Source organism: Acomys minous (genome assembly GCF_964271855.1).
Source record: "Acomys minous genome assembly, chromosome: 15".
Lineage (NCBI taxonomy): Eukaryota > Metazoa > Chordata > Mammalia > Rodentia > Muridae > Acomys > Acomys minous.
Genome location: NC_140497.1, coordinates 76,085,924 through 76,102,888, shown reverse-complemented (window position 1 = coordinate 76,102,888; position 16,965 = coordinate 76,085,924). Strand labels below are relative to the sequence as shown.

At 46.1% G+C, this 16,965-nt stretch overlaps 1 protein-coding gene across 2 annotated transcripts in view; it reads right to left on the bottom strand.

Moving 5' to 3' along the window:
- The window catches only part of ANXA3 (annexin A3), a 48,058-nt gene extending 33,250 nt beyond the window's left edge, over positions 1-14,808 (bottom strand). Inside the window, exons 1-2 of one of the 2 annotated variants that reach the window (XM_084760075.1) lie at positions 14,708-14,808; positions 11,120-11,172 (exon numbers count right to left, since the gene is read on the bottom strand). In XM_084760075.1, the coding sequence (XP_084616201.1) occupies positions 11,120-11,134 (15 nt within the window). In that variant the 5' untranslated portion in view covers positions 11,135-11,172; positions 14,708-14,808. Of the gene's footprint in view, positions 1-11,119; positions 11,173-14,217; positions 14,294-14,707 lie in introns of those variants that run through there. The other variant, XM_084760076.1, reaches the window with a different exon arrangement.
- Positions 14,809-16,965: the final 2,157 nt, after the last annotated feature.

Below are 16,965 nucleotides of genomic sequence, written 5' to 3'. Positions count from 1 at the left end.
ATGAACAAAAGACCTTTTAAGCAGCTAAGATTTCCTCCGCGATCTTAATGAGGTAGATTTGAAGGAGTTGGAGAGACAGCTCAGCAGTTAAGAACACTTGCTCTTCCAGAAGACCGGAGTTCAATTCCCAGTGCACAAATCAGGTGACTCGCAAATATCTGTAACTCTAATTCCAGGGGGATCAAATGCCACTGGCCTCCACAGACACCTGCAGTTGCATCCACACCCCCACATGCTGACACACACACACCTACAATAATTAAAAATAACAGAACATGGTAGTGTCAAACTCAGAGGGATGGCTTGTTTAACAGAACTTTGCTGATAAGGAAGGCGCCTGGGCTTAAAGCCCCCTCCCTGTGAACAAAATACACATGCCCTACAGCACGTCACTCTGCTGTGCTGGAGGTTACGGGATGCCATCTTGATGGCTCTCAAAATGGCTTCCCGGATGGACTCTATGGCAATCTCCTAGAATTAACAGAGATGTAGCTCCGCAATAAATAGCCCACTCCTAGAGGCCACAGCTATGTGGCAGGACTCAGCATCTGGCTTAACAAGATGCCTCAGTGATTTTAAGGAACAACCAAGTGGCATAACCAGCACTCTGCTTTATTCTCAGGTGCCTAGATAAATAGAGTAAAGTCAACAAAGAAGACCTAGGCTCTGGAAGGATTTGGAAGGTGAGGAATTCAATAGGGGTGTTGTGTTGGTGTTGGTGTTTACAGCCAAAGCTGTTTTGACTGCCTGTTTCATTGAAGCCTTAATGTCTTGCCAAGCAAGACATATTAATTGATTCTTAGTTGAGGTCATGCCCTAGTACCCAACATAGTCAGTGCTGATGGGGAACAGCCCATGAACACTTGGCTAAAGCTGTTTTCAAAATCAGGCTAGATAAGAGTTATGCATATTTAGTTTCTTCCCTTTTCTTAAACTTGATCTTAAGATGATCCCCAAAGGAAAATGATGCCAAAACCCACTGGGAAATAAAAGTAATTAGAATTTTCCCTGATCACCTAAAACTACCCTTTGGCTAGGCACAGAACATGGTGCCCTGAAGCCACTGACTTGGCCAAATTTCCCCCCAGGGCTCTGTCTGCTGTTACCTTGGCAGGCCGATCTGTTCCTGTATCACTGAACATGGCTGCACCTATTTCTTAGTGAAATGGGTACCAGACCTCCAATAAATCGAACCTTTATATTGAAAGGATGCATAAAAGAGAAACACGGGGGTGCCAACTCTGCTGACACAAAACATATTTAGAGCCAAATGCTCCAGAGCGAAAATGGCAGCCACGGCCAGCACATTCTGAAGGTGAGGCGAAGCCATATCACGCATCACTTCCTAACGTCCCGTAAAAACCAGATCCAAAAATTCAGCCTTGGAGAAAAATTCTAGGACTCAAGGGCTTTCAAAGAGCCAGGGAGAGATGATTAGTCTCTGTGCTCCCTGTCAAGATGCTGAGCTGGGTCATGAAGCTTTATGGGACATGGGAAATGGATCTGAGTGAAAAATAAAGCAGTCCAAACTTGTAAAGTGTATGACTTTTTGCTCCATTCCTCAAGTAAGAAACGGTCTTTTAAAACGGAAGGAAGTGCCCTACAAGAAGCCCTCAAATAAAAGGCAGTTGCATGAGGCAGGTGGCATGGCTTGGATTGTGTCTTCCCTACGCCAAAGACCTGACCAGCAGCCCAAGGAATGTAACTGTGATGGGACGCAATGTCACTCCAGTGCCAGTGGTTGAGATAATGTCACGGCACACAAAATGTCTAGTGCCCTGTACGAAGACAGTTCTGCCAAGATGGACTGGTCTGTGGGTAAGCCTGTTGGGTCATTTTCCAGATTGGTGAAAAATGGGAGAGCACCCAGTTCACCATGGGTGGAACCACCCCTGGGCTGCTGGTCCTGTGTTCTCTAAGAAGGCAGGCTTAGCAATCAAGTAAGCAGCACTCCTGCCTGGTTTTGGCTTCAGTTCCTGCCTCCAGGTTCTTGCCTTCCTTGCTTGAGTTCCTGCCTTGACTTCACTCAAGTGCTTGTACTGTTTCCTGGGAGTACAAGGAAACAGATCCCCTCCACCTAATTCAAGGTGTCTTATCGCAGCAATAGGATCCTTAACTACAGCAGGCTCTCTGGGGAGAGCCTATCCACTTCCTCATAGGCGGAGTCCTATCCATGTAGCCTCACATGATGGAAGGCACTGGCTCACTTTCTTTAAAAGCTTCCGTCATGGGCTCTTTTCTCATCACTTCATCACTTCTAAAGACCCATATCACCAGCCAAGGACAATACAGGCGGTAAACCTTAAACCCCTACTCAGATCTAGCCAATGGACAGAACATTCTCCACAGTAGAGTGGAGAGTGGGATATTACTTTCTCACGTACTCTGGTGCCTCACCTTTGACCATGTCCCCTGGAGGGGGAGACCTGGTGGCACTCAGAGGAAGGACAGCAGGTTACCAAGAAGAGACTTGATACCCTATGAGCATATACAGGGGGAGGAAATCCCCCTCAGTCACAGTCATAGGAGAGGGGAGTAAGGGGAAAATGGGAGGGAGGGAAGAATGGGAGGATACAAGGGATGGGATAACCATTGAGATGTAACAAGAATAAATTAATAAAGAAAAAAAAAGACCCATATCCTAATGTCATCACCCAGGGTGAGGGTTTAGACCACAGAGCTGGCTCCACAGGACATGGACACAGCACTGATGATGCTTCTTTTTATCCGCTTCATAGCCATGGTGTTGTCAGCTTATCCATGAGGAAATGAGACCAGAGGCATGGACTATTTGGGACATTCTGGGAGGAATATCTTTTAGAAAAATGGCCAAAGCCATTGATGTCCACAATAGCAAAATGCTTGGTTCTATGATTTGTTTATGAACTTGTTCGGGGAGTGAGAATCCTAATAAATTGTTACAGATTTAAGAGGACTTGCTAAGCCAGCCTTGTCTAGAACGTGTGAGAGCCTGAGTTCAATCTGAAGCAGCAGTGTGCATGTACACACACACACACACACACACACACACACACACACACACACACACACGTAATAAAACGCATTTTTTGGTCTTTCTTAGACCTTGCTTCCTTTAAATCATCAAATGACACTCCCAGATGGTTCAAAGTTCCATGCCAACCAACCTTCTATAAAGGCGGGCGCCATCTTTTCTAACTTTGTACAAAGGAGTAGTTGTCAATATTATTTGAACACGCCTCCAGCATTCAGGTGCGGTACTTAATCATCACACAGAGATGCAAATGAAAGGGGCCAAGCTCTGATAACAGAGGCAGGGGCAACCTTGAGACCTTCTGCCCTTCAGACATAACTGCTCTAATTCATATCACTTAGGACATCAACACTTTCCCCCTATTCTGCATCTGCTAAGCAATAAGTGTTTAAGAACATGGAATCAGACTTTCTTCTGTAGCCATTCCCTGCTTCTAATTAAGGTTAATTCTTTCCCCCTTTGCCTCTCATTGACCAGGCTAATTCAATGGTGCTCCACAGGTCACTCAAATAGTCATTTTATCATGATTAAATATCACAGAGGGCCTCTTTCCACCACGGTAGGGCTTGAGTCTGAGTGTGAGGAACAGCTCTCTAACGGTTATTCCATTCTTTTCCAGAGCTCCTCCTTTCTCTCTGAGACTGTACAGTTGTTTTTTTGTTTTGTCTGTTTTTTGTTTGTTTTGTTTTCCAAGCTCCATTTAAAAAAAAGTTTAAATGTTTTGATTTGAAATTCAGGTCTAAACAGAGCCAACTAATCAGGGACCGGGGGTGGGTGGACAGGTCTGTGGACACTGAAGCTCCACCCAAGGACCATGCATGGACTGGGCTTAGGCCCTTCACACAGATGCAATGTATAAGCAGCTCCATCCTGTCCTCATACGGGTCCCCTAGTAAGAGGAACGGGGCTGCTTCTGACATGGACTCTGTTGCCTGCTTTTTGATCACTTTCCTCTGGCAGCACTAACTTGCCAGGCCATAGGGGAAGAAGATGCGCTCATTCCTGATGCAATTTGATGTGCTGGAGTGGGTGGGTGGGGGCACTCCCTTTCTCTAAGGAGTAGGGGAGGGGGGAGGGGAAGCAGGGAGGGAGGGTGGGACAGGAAGGAGAGGAGGGGACTATGACCAGGACATAAAGTGAATAACTAATAAAATTTTAAAAAGAGAGAAGTAAATTCAGGTCCAATCTGGTTTCTACCAGCTTCCTGCCAAGGGCCAGTGGTCTGAGTGCCAGTATTTACCTAAAGAAGAAGGATTTACAACACACACACCAGACAGGAAGTCACAGCCACATCCAAAGAGGCCCCTCAATTTACTGGGGACTTAAGTAAAATCTTGAGATGTGGAAGACGGGAGGGAAGCGGGGCCCACACTATTGGATATAGGTATGTCTCCCACCCCATGTGTGACCTGGCAAGGTGAAGAAGAGCAAACACCCCAGGAAAGAAAGACGGATATCTCCATCCAAGCAAGAAGGGGGAAATTAGGGCTCTCAGAACTCCCCAAGTTCTAACCGCCGTGGCCTTGGAGCCTCCGTCCTCATCGTAGTTGTGACCCCGGCCCAAGGCAACTTTGAAATATGAAGTGGAGTGGAGCTCTAAGCTTCTCTCCCACCCCAAGCCTCTCTCAGGACCCATGCCACGCCCTCCTTGACTTCTCCTGAGAAGCTCTTGTTTGGCGCTGAAGTCTTTCTATCTTCAGAACTCCACCATGGCTGCCTGGGCTTCGCCATCCTCTAAAGGGTCTCAGCTTCCTCTTTACAGAGCTTACACTATTTACAACATCTTTCATTACTCATGAAAAACACCATCACCTTGTACAGATCCCTTCATCTTAGCACAGTGCGCCTTCCCTGTGATCCCAAGCACTAGTGTCTTTTTGGTTGGACCACAGAAATGAGATCCAGCATCCCCATCTGCCAAACTGCATCAACCGTGTCCCTAACAAAGAAGAACGTGGTCAGGTGGGGACCAGCAGCCGCTCTAACTGTCCCCAGGAACGCATGGCCATGGGTGAGTTTGACCTATCTGCAGATGGCTGCTTGTAGCAGTCTTCAACATTTCCACAATTAAGGATCTCCCCTCTTCTCACACACACACACACACACACACACACACACACACACACACACACACACCCCTTTTCTTATGGTCTTTAAGCAAGGGCGGGACCTTGTGCACAGCAGGTAGACACTCCACCACTGAGCCACATCTCCAACACCAAAGGTGAGTTTTTCATTTCTGCTGCATGGTTTGCCATGCACAGAACATTTCATTTTGTCAATTTTCACTGTATTCCCATTTCCCCGTTTTCCTAGTAGCTAGAGATATAATTCACAGTCAAAGCTTCTAATCGGCATTAAGGTGGTGCCACGTGTGTCACCATAAATTTCACTAAAGCGATAAAGGCAGATAGGGTTTTGGAAACTCGGTGCTTCGGTGTGAGTCGCAGGGTGGTGCACTGAGGAGGTAGTCAGCTGTCCTGGTTCTTGGCAGAGTTTTAAAACCCTTGGAATTTCCTGAGTGGTAGGCGTGCCTTTGTTCTGTGTCTGAGGCGACTCCTCATTGGTCCTTTGACAGGTTCAGGATGGGGAGCTGGTCATCAGAAAGACCATGTGATTTAGACCGCTGGGCTTGGAGTCAGCTCCGCCTCTTGGGAAGGAAAGGCGTGTAGGTAATGAATTCCATAATACAATAACAAGTTAATAATTTAATCAGTCACGCCCAATTAAAACTCTGACTACTGGGGCTCAGGGAGTGTCCCTGTTGGAGTTGCTAACGTGTAAGCAGAGCAGTGTGTCCTGATCCCATAGGGGAGGGGCATGGAGATGCACAGATACATGTTATTTTTATTATTTTATGTGCTTGGGTGTTTCGCCTGCATATATGTCTATGCACTGTGTACATGCCTGGAGCCTGCAGAGGCCAGGAAAGACCACTGCATTTTGAGTTACAGTCGCCAGGCGCCTTATGGGTGCTGGGGATTGAACTCAGGACCTTTAGAAGAGCAGCCAGTGCACTTAATCACTGAGCAGTCTCCCTAGCCCTTGCTATTGTGCCGAAATAGAAAGTTACTTCCTGGAACTGGCAAGATGGCTCAGTGATGCCTAGTATTCACACCAGACAGCTCACAACCCCCCTCCCCCAGCCCCCAGCCCCCACCCCCAGGCCCCAGCTCCAGGCGTTCTGACACCTTTGGCCTCCCCAGACACCTGCACACATGCGCATACACACAGAGACACAGGCCTCTACACATAAATCACAATAAAATAAAAAATTAAAAAGTCAAGACTCCTCCAGCCAGACCCTAGAACAAGAGGCCCTTGCCTTTTTTTTTTTTAAATCTCCTTAATGTTTTCTCAATCCCGAGTTTCTTACAAGAAACTAACCACACTCTGGTGACCTCACACTGAGCCAGAGATGTGGAGAAATGGGCGGATAGATCACATATCTGTGCTTGGGTGTGTACTCGCTTTTGTGTTAAGGGGGAAAACACTGAGAATGTGACCTCAGCTGCAGCCTTGGACATGAATTCCTTAAATAACAAAGTCCTTAAGTTGTCTTACATGGAATGCCTCCAGAATCCTCTCGAGAACCGCTTGGAACCAGCTTCATAAAAATGGGTATGTGCAGAAGTCAGTTTGTCCTGTTGCTGTCACAGGCTCAGAATCCCCACGCCCAGTGCAGCCCACGATATCTTCCCCTAGGGAATCGTGGCTCAGGAAGTGGTGTGCCGCCTGTTTCTGCTTGGATCCTGCAACCCCAAGACTCCCTTTTCCTTCCTATAAGACCCCTGCTTCCAGCGTAGGAAGACGGCTCTGGGCACCTTGGCTCCTGGAGTCCTTGTCCGTTAACAATACAATAAAGATTTTTTTTCCCCTTTACAGCAGTGCAGGGCCACAGGACTGGCCTGTACGTGAATCCCCATGCCAGCCATAACAGAGCTTTCTGATGAGAATATTAAACCCAGAGGGTTGGGGAGGTAGCTGTCACTGAAGTGCTTGCTCTGTGCGCCTGAGGGCCTGGGTTTGGATCCTCAGCCATGAACAGCAGCAGGGTGCTCAGCAATCCCTGGGCTGGGAGTCCCACACAGGAGGCTCGCTGCTTAGGAGCCTCAATCGTGTTCTCCACAGATGAGAGAATGAAAGGCAGAGAGAATCCCAGACAACAGATAACACGCCCTTATAAAGGCAGAAGTACACGTGTGTGCACATGCACGCACGCGCGCGCACTCACACACACACACACAGAGACAGAGACAGAGAAAACAGAGAAACAAAGAGACAGACAGAGACAGAGAGACAGACAGGGGGGGGAGAGAGACACACAGACAGACAGACAGACACACACACACAGAGGGAGAGACACAGAGACAGAGAGAGATCCGCAGAGAAAGACTGCCTACAGAACAGATCCATTTTCCTTCTGGGAGGCTGGAGGTTTTAAGTGGTCTTGGTGGCCTGAGATGAGCCCCATTTCCTTAATTTTGGGTTGATCAAAGTTATAACAAAGAAAGGGAAGTTGAACGGCCCACAGCTTCAGGGGAACACGGTCAGGACTCAGGATCTGCCTTGGACACGTCTGGCCAGTCTGAGTCAGTCAGCCAGAGGGCGACCCTGCTGGCTGGAAAAGCTTGAGGCCTTTGTCTCAAGTCAGGAGTGTGAGAGATAAGCCAGAGCTGTCTGCCATCTTTCTTGCTGCACTCCTGGCTGTCTTCCCACTCCAGACTCCTCCACCACTAGTTAGCTCCCTTCTCTCACTGACAGCCCTGGCCATGGCCAGTCTGCTTCCTTCTCCCTCTGCTCTGGTCTCCTCCAGATGCCTCTGGTTTCTCCCCCCAGCCCCCCAACCCTGACACCTACAATAACAAACCTTCTGCCTAATCATGGAGCAGCCATTTCTGTACTTTCTTTACCGCACCCTTGCTTACAGCCCTCACATACATGCTTACATGTTCACATGTTTGCCATACATGGACACACACACACACACACACATGAATATTAAACCTGTAAAAGTGATGCTTTGGTAAATCCCAACCCTCCTAACACACTTCGTAGAAGTGGCCCTATTCACACGGCCCTGCAGCAGTTCTCAGACCCTCTGCATTTTGCAGAACACAAATTCTATTCTGGCTTAACAGCAACGCTCCGTTGCCCTGCCTTAGCTCCACGCAACCACGGTCCTCTGTGTATTTCTTTACATAGGAGGGATTATGCAATGTGTATCTTTTCATGGCTGTCTTATTTCGCAGGCTGAACATGCTCAAGGTTCACTCACTGTTGAGATCCCTTCTACTGTAAGGCTGGATGATGCTCTATATTGTACACATGGAACACTGGTGTGCATCCGTCCCTGCTCATTGAGAGTAGGTTGCTTTTACTTCTTAGCTATGGAAAAATATACTGCCAGAGAGCCAGTTCATAGTGCAGATAGGACTGAGAACATTAAACAGATTTTTGCAGGTCTGTAATGTGTGCATGCACGTGTATCTATGTGTAGTGTGTGTGTAGTACATGCATGTGTGTGTTTGTGTTGTATATATGTGTGCAGTGTATGTAATGTGTGTATGTGTGTTTTTTATTTATGTATGTGTGGACTTGCATGTGTAAGTATTTGCATTGTGTAGATGCATGGGTTTGTGTGTGAATGTGTGTATATGTATGTATGTAATATATGCGTACTTTGTGTGTGTGAATGTGTGTATATGTATATATGTGTGTATAGGGTATGTAGTGTGTGTTTGTATGTATAGTGTGTGTATGTGTAGAGGGTGTATGTGTGTTTGGTGCATAGTAGAGTATGACCTTGAACTACTGACCCACCTCCTAAGTTGTGGTATTTTAGGTTTTGTGTGACCACACGCAGCAAAAACATCCTCTTACTTGCTTATGCAGTCCTGAGGACAGAGCCTAGAGCCTTAGCACAGGCTAGGCAAGCACGCTCTGCCATGCAGGAACATCACCAGCTATGTGCTGCTTTCCAGTCCCAATTTATAGTCATGTCTTATGGCTGACTGCAACAGAAAACTAACACCACGTCTCACACTCACCCCAGGTCTCTGTCAGCCCATTAGATGTCATCGAGGTCCCAGCCAGGATTCTAGTGGACCAGGGCTAGGATTTTAAGATGCCTCTATTCACTTGTCTCTGTTACAGATGCACAGTCAGAAAGGCCTCAGGTACAGAGAGGGCTAAGGTTGGCTCTTGACCAGGACACAGCACACTGCTCCCGGCCCAGGGCAGGCCACACCTCTGTAGCCTTTGCTTTCAACTTCTCTTACCTTGGCTTAAACGTACAAGAGCAGAGAGGGAGACATAGTAGTCCGAGGTGCCATCTGCCTAGGGCGTTGTCAGCCCTAGGTCCGTGTGGACCTTTCAAGTCCTTTCTTTCACATGTTCTACTCCTATGATGCATTTTTCGCTGATTAACACATTTTGGTATATTTTCTACTGTCATTTCATAGAGTTGGACATTTTTTTCCCACAATCTTTTGAATAATTACATTAAAATGGCTGTAAATTAAAGATGAATACTTTGTACCTAATGGATGTTTGTTTACAATGTTTACGTATGTTTAATAATACAAACAGATATGCTTAGACCCCCAAATTTTCAACCTTAGTCACATTTATGATACATAATAAAAAGTAGAATTACTTGGGTAAATGGCACAAGTATTTAGGAGCCTGCCCTTGGCAGGGGCAGCGCAGGGCGAAGTGCACTGGTCAACTGGACCCAAACACTCTCCAAAAAGTATAACATAGTGTCCTATGAACAGTGTGAGAGTTCCTACTGAGTGTGTGACTTTGTCTTTTGATGTTTTTCCCACCCAGTTACCCTGTTCTTTTTTGTGTTAGGTACTTCTTTAGCTCTGTGAGGGTCTGTAGACATGTGCATTTGGGCACTCGTAATTCTTTTCCCTCGCTCCTTTGTGTCTATAGTCTCGGGACGAGCTCATTCTTCATATTGCTTTATTCAAGTCATTTGTATGTTACAGAAATAAATCCGCCTGATGTTTTACAAATGCCTCTCCCTGAAGGCTGTCTTTCTATGCTGCTGCCACAATTACAAACGTATACATAAACAGATTAAAAATAAAAAACAACGTTTTAGGCTTTTGCTTTAGGCTTATGGTTGCAATGGTCTTCCGCATTCCAAGTTAATTATAAAAGATCCACTTGAATGTTATTACCTATATGTGTGTATGCATATTTATTTATATATCCTGTGTGCGTGTGTGTGCAAGTGCATATGCATGTGTTCATAGTTGTGCGGGTGTATGCAGTTATATGGAGGCCATGGGACAGCATTTGGTGTCATTCCTCAGGAGCCATTCACCTTATTTTTTTGTGACAGGGTGTCTCATAGGGACCTGGGGCTTGCCATCACCAGCACTTTACTAACCATTCCCACATTGCTATATTTCGTGCACCTAAAATTTATTTTAATATAAGAAGGGAGATGGGGATGTAGATTTACTTTTCTCCCGCTGAGCTAGAAATATCTCTAATTCTACTAACAGAAGAAACTAACTTTGTCTGGTAGTAAATAGTAAATGTCATCTTTGCCATTGTAGGTGCTGAGTTCTACACTAAATTTATCTTCCATTAAGGACTCTTTGCCAAGTATGGAGCTCTGTAATACCTTTAAAACTTGCTCTCTGTATTCACATAAGTACAGGTGTCTCCCTCGCCCCCCCCCCCAACACACACTATAATTCGGAAGCTACAGGTGGTTGTAAGCCACCCAATGGTGGATTCTGGGAACCGAAACCCGGTCCTCTGCATGCAAGTGTCACATTGAACCATGACTCCGGCCCCTCTGACACATTTCTCACTACTAGCCCTTTTTAGCTAAGCTCTCCCCACATAGCTCTGTCTAGCCCCAAATTTGTCATTCTCCTGCCTGGACTTCCTAAGTTCTGTGATTATAGATATAACTACCGCACCGGCTTATAATATATTCTTTTATAATTTATTTTTAGACGATCTCTAACTTTTAGCCATTTTTTTAAACAGTTAATCAATGTTCAGGGTTTGTTTTTTGTTTTTTGTTTTGGAATAGTTTGACTTTCCATTAAACTATTTTTTGGCTCTTTTACTTACCCAGAGAGATGCCATGATATTCCACCTGTTTCTCCAGCTGAGATCACAGTAAGCTATAAAAGAAACAAGCAAGTACTAAACTGAGTGAGCTGTACGGCGATTCAGAGCACAGCCTTTTCAGTCCCACTCTTAATGCTCAATCCAGAAAGCAGATGTCAAATGTGGGCAGCCAACAGGAGACTTCTCTGGAAGAGGGTGTGCATCTGACTTCAGGAAACCCATCCCCTGAGCAAGAATTTACTAGGTACCTCCAAACTCAAACTGTTAGCAGAGCCTTGCAGATCTGGCCCCTTGTCCTCAGTACACCAATTAGAAAGAGACAAGTAATATTGAAAAGCAGAGAAAGAAGATTTCCTCAAAGTGGCCCCTTGGGAAGAGGAACAAACAAAGGGGCCCAGGAACCGATGGGCACCCCCATGTCTGCCTTCAGGGTACTGACACCGGGACAGGAGACATGCACAGTTAACTAGTACTGCCTGCTCAAATCAGGGGCCTGCCATTATTGGCATGGCTCCAGTTGTCCTGGAATTTGTTAAAGCTGTGTGAAGTCTCTTCCTGGGACACAAGATGTCTGCCTTCCCTTGTGTCCCTGCAGCATGAGACTTCGGGGAAATTTCAAATCTTTGAAGACCACCATTTCAAAAGTACAGTGGCCAAAGGGAGCGCTCTGGGGTCTCCATTTACTGCTCCCCACTTCCGGCCTTAAAACAGCTACAGAGGGGTTGTGTTGGACCTGGACCTTTGAGGGCAACCAGACAAGAAAAATTCAGCTCCCCACTTCAAGCCTTACAGGAATGGTTTCTGGGAAGTCTATTTTCACTTCTTCTTTAAACCCAGTAGTCTCACTCTGACATGAACTCTGGTGTCCCCTATTTGACCACTTCCCCCTTGGTGGGGATGTCTGGTGGCACTCAGAGGAAAGGTAAGCAGGCTATCCAGATGAGACCTGATAGGCTGTGATCATATGGTGAAGGAGGAGGTCCCCTTCTGCCACAGACCTAGGGGAGGGGAATAGGGCGAAAGAGGGAGGGGCAGTGGAGGACAGGAAGATACATGTGAGGGAATAACAATCGGGATGTAATCTGAATAAATTATTTTTTAAAAAATAAAAATAAAAACAAATAAATCTGGTAGTCGGGGCCAGTGTCCATGTCTGCAGTCCCAGCCTGTGACAGCTGGGACAGAAGCGTCACCTGATCTACATAAGGACATCGCACGTCAAAATGACACAGAACCAGGAGAACTTTAAGTGTCTATTACTGATTTCTTTTGAGATGGTCAGCTTGCCATGACAGAGAGAGGAAGAACCCCCTATACCAAGACAAATCCTACCTGGCTTCAGACTGATTTCTTGTCTATTCATTTTACAAGGCCCAAGGCTATGTACGCAGCCTGTTATAAATACTCAGGTCTACTCTTTGAGGAGGCCAGGCTAGGCCCTCAAATAGGTACAGGTACAGAAAGGGGAAAAGGCTACTTCCTTGGAGCCAGGCACACTTTCCATAAATAGGCATTACTCAGAGGAGCTGGCTTGCATCCGGGTTGACTCTGAAATACAAGCTGCCCCCACCCATCCTGGCAACAATATGTTCTAAAGCTTCAATGGGAGCTCAAGGCCAAAGTTCAACAGGAAATCCCATCAATAGACCCTGGAAATACTCAGCCCCTGCTTTTTCCCCTCTGTATGCTCTGTGCTCCCTGGTTAAAGGGTCCAACCCTCTCTCCCTCTACAGAGTGTACAGTGGAGGGTTCAGGCTAAGATTGCTTTGCATTGTCATATAGAACAGGGTTTTCCGTTTTGGTCCTGAACACAGAGTATGGTGGGAACTTGGATGGACAACTGGATCTTGAGTATCCGCTCAACCTCAGCACCAGTGATAGTTTCAGAATTTAATGGGCGGCTGGGACATGACGGAAACTTAAGGGAGAAGCTCCTTCACAGGATGCCTTAGAGGACGCTAGCCTCTCCTGCTCCCTGCTTCCTGGCTGCTAAGAGGTGAGCATCCACCTCTGCCACTGCCTCCATTACCAATAGACCTGCCTCACCTAGGGCGACTAGCGATGGAGCCAGATAGTCCGAACTGAACTAAAACCACGAGCTAAAAGACACCCTTCCTCCTTTAAAAATGTCCATCTCAGGGATTTTGTCTCACTGAGAAAAAAAACTAATACATCTCTTAATGTGAAACATAATTTGAGTCAGGATTTCCCCATCTGTAAAACAGGCTGTTGCTGGGGGCGGGGGTGAGTGGGAGGGAGATTATGTCAGATAGCATCTTGTATTTTTACTACGTGCCAGGTAATAGGGGAAGTAGTAGTAGGTGAGTTACACAAAGCTGGGGTTTTATGTAATGTGTATCCACTGGTGTGTATGGGCGGGGCAGGGGGCAGGGCTTATTAAATTATTTAGATGAAAGCCTCAGCATGAGTTAGTGAGTGAGTGGGCATCAGAAACAGCATCTCCACTTTGCACAGGAAGATGCTGGGACACCAGGGAGCTCTGGTGAAATTCCCACCACACAGCTGTTGGACCGACCCTATTGAACCCAGGCATCCAGATTCCAAAGAAATGAACTGTTAATCCCCAAGTCCTGCAGCCTCTGACCCAAACTGATGCTTACTGTTTTCTGATCCAATACTAAGAGGTATTATCGAGCCGTCCTTTACGCTTTTAAAAAGTAAAGAATTACTCCACAGTGGAGGCCGTATGTCCTAACAACAGAGCTTTAAACACATCCTTCCTGAAGCTACGCAATTTCCTTGTACTTCTGCCTGCTCTCATTTCTACAGATTTCTGAACACAGACAGATCTAGGAACAGGGGTCTAATTTTTCTTGCGTTTAAAAATCACGTTTCTAGGAAGTCTGGAATTTTCCACCTTTAGGAAAACCAGTAACAATTCTTCACAGAATAACCTTTCAGTCTCCCTTTAAAAAGAAAAAAAAAAAGATGTTTGTTTAGAGTAGAAACTGAAGTTCTTTCTGAGGCAAAAGCTCTTCTCTTGAACACGCCTCCTAAGGAAGAATTTTGCCCTAGCTGCTCAACTTTTTATCAGTAGAACGTCTATATATGGTCATTTGTGAAGGCAGACCTCCAACCTGGATTCCTTGCGTGCTGACTCACCAGGGCAGGTGATTCACCTCTAGTGAATAGAAAGGTGTCTTGGCAGAGAAAACCGAATTTCCTCAACTCTCAAATCCAATACCCTAGTTCACCTTTCTCTTCCCTATAAAAAGTAAAACTGAAAGGCGCTGCACTCGTGGAGGGGAGGGGAGCTCCTGGGAGTGGTAGGAATAAAGTTCTCAACACCGAGACCAGCTCCACCCCTTTTTAGTCTTCTAAACGTTTCCAAGACCTTTAGGAATGAGAGAGCCCCTGTGTGTGAGCTTGAGCCCTAAGACCCCAAGTTTGCTAACTTCCCCCAGGACGGCACCCCTGAGCTCCAAGGGTCCAGTCTCCTCTCTTCCCACAGGAGGGAAATGGGTTTGGGGAAGGGACCGGAGGGGACGGTGTAGGGATTTAGCTAAGCTTGTGGACATGGGGACCCGCTGCACCGTGGGCACAGTGGAGCAGGCGTGGGAAACTTACCCTTGGGTGCCGCTGCCGAGAACCCTGTGGAGAAGCTCTGCGAAGGTACCGGCGCTCAGTCGCTCAGTCGCGCTCTGCAAGAGCCTAGACGGCAGCGACCCAGACCGCACCCCTCCTCAGCCCCTCCTCCTGCCTCCACTCAGGGACCGCCCACGCCCAGCCAGCTAGTGGCTCCGGGATCCTCCGGGTTCTGGCTTTGACCCACCCACCACGTCCCGCTCACCCCCACCCCACCTCCTCATGCTCCTCTCCACCCCACAGCTGCTTTCCGGTTTTTCTTTTTTCTTTCTTTTTTTCTTTTTCTTTCTGATTTGGATTGGTTTGTTTGTTTTTGTTTTGGTGTCTTTTTGTGTTGCTATTTTATTTTGTTTGGTTTGGGTTTTTTTGTTGTTGGTGGTGATGTTGTTTTATTCCAGCATTTGGCTTCTTTCTAGACAAGGTACAGTCCTTACAGGTACCTACGCTAAGTAACACTTACCTAGCCGGTCCTTCGTGCCAGGCACTGTTCTAAATTTTGCATGATAGCCATGCAACAAACATGTTAACACACACACACACACACACACACACACACACAAACACACACCATGACCATGGCAACCATCGTCACCACCACCACTATTAGCATCACCACCATCACTATCACCACCACCTCCAACAACAACAATAACAACAAAACATGAAGTACAGAAGATGGGGCTGGAGAGATGGCTTAGCGGTTAAGGCCACTGACTGCTCTTCCAGAGGACCCCAGTTCAAATCCCAGCAGCCATGTGGCAGCTCACAACTGTCTGTAACTCCAAGATCTGACACTCTCATTTAGACTTCACACAGGGAAAACACCAATGCACATAAAATAAAAGGTAAATACATTTAAACAATTTTTTTTTAATTACAGAAGAAGCAACTAGACAAGTGAGTGAGCAGGTGATTGACCTATGGGCCAAGTAAGTGGACAGTGGTCAGCAGTAGACCAGCCCTGATGTTACTCGACCTCAGTGCAGAACTGAATCAAGAACCTCATGTGTCCTATACTGGGGCATAGTTATAGCTTTTCTCATATATGATTTTATATGAGTTCCAAATATTGATGTAGCAGTGACATAAAATACTATTTGTTAGGTCCTAATTTTTTATTTTTACATGTGTGTGTGTGTGTGTGTGTGTGTGTGTGTGTGTGTGTATGCTTGAGTGTACACAATGGCATGTGAGCTCAGATGGTGTGTGTGTGTATGTGTGTGTATGCAATGGCATGTGAGCTCAGATATGTGTGTGTGTGTGTATGCAATGGCATATAAACTCAGATGGAGTGTGTGTGTGTGTGTGTGTGTGTGTGTGTGTGTGTGTGTGTGTTTGTATATATGCAATGGCATGTGAGCTCAGGTGGTGTGTGTATATGTGTGCAATGGCATTTGAGCTCAGATGGTGTGTGTGTGTGCAATGGCATGTGAGCTCAGATGGTGTGTGTGTGTGTGTGTGTGTGTGTGTGTGTGTGTGTGCGCAATGGCACATGAGCTCAGATGGTGTGTGTGTGTATGTGTGTATGCAATGGTATGTGAGCTCAGATGATGTATGTGTCTCTGTGTGTGTATGTAATGACATGTATGCTCAGATAGTATGTGTATGCATGTGTGTATATGTATGCACACATGCAATGGTATGTAATCTCAGGTAGTTAGGCTTAATGACAGGTACCCCACTGATCCCTGTGGGTGGTCATGTCAGGTTTGAAAACATAAATCAAATGACTGAGTTCATAATATTATTAACAACAAGCTCGACCACGTGGAACAGATTGCTGTTGAGAACAAAAAAAGTAGTCCAGGCATATGGAAAATAATTTAGTTGGTTCTTACAGAACTAAATATATTCTTATCATTCAGCTCAGGAATTGCACTTATTGGTGTTTGTCCAAACATGCATACTCTAATGATGGATAGATGACATTACACACTTGTCAAAACACAGATTATTGGGTGCCAAGAGTAAACCTTAAGAAAACTATGGATTCTGAGTAAAATATGTTAATGTGATCCATGCCAGCTTGGCGGGGTATGTTGATAAGGGGAGGTGTTGTACATGTAGGAACAGGGGCTACATGGGACATTTCCTTGTCTTCCACTTCTTTCTGCCTGGCAAGGTGTCTAAAACTTACCTATGATGGTTAATATTTGTCTTAGTTAGGGTTTCCTTTGCTGTGATGAGACACCATGACCAAAGCAACCCTTATGGAAGACATTTAATTGGGGCTGGCTTAC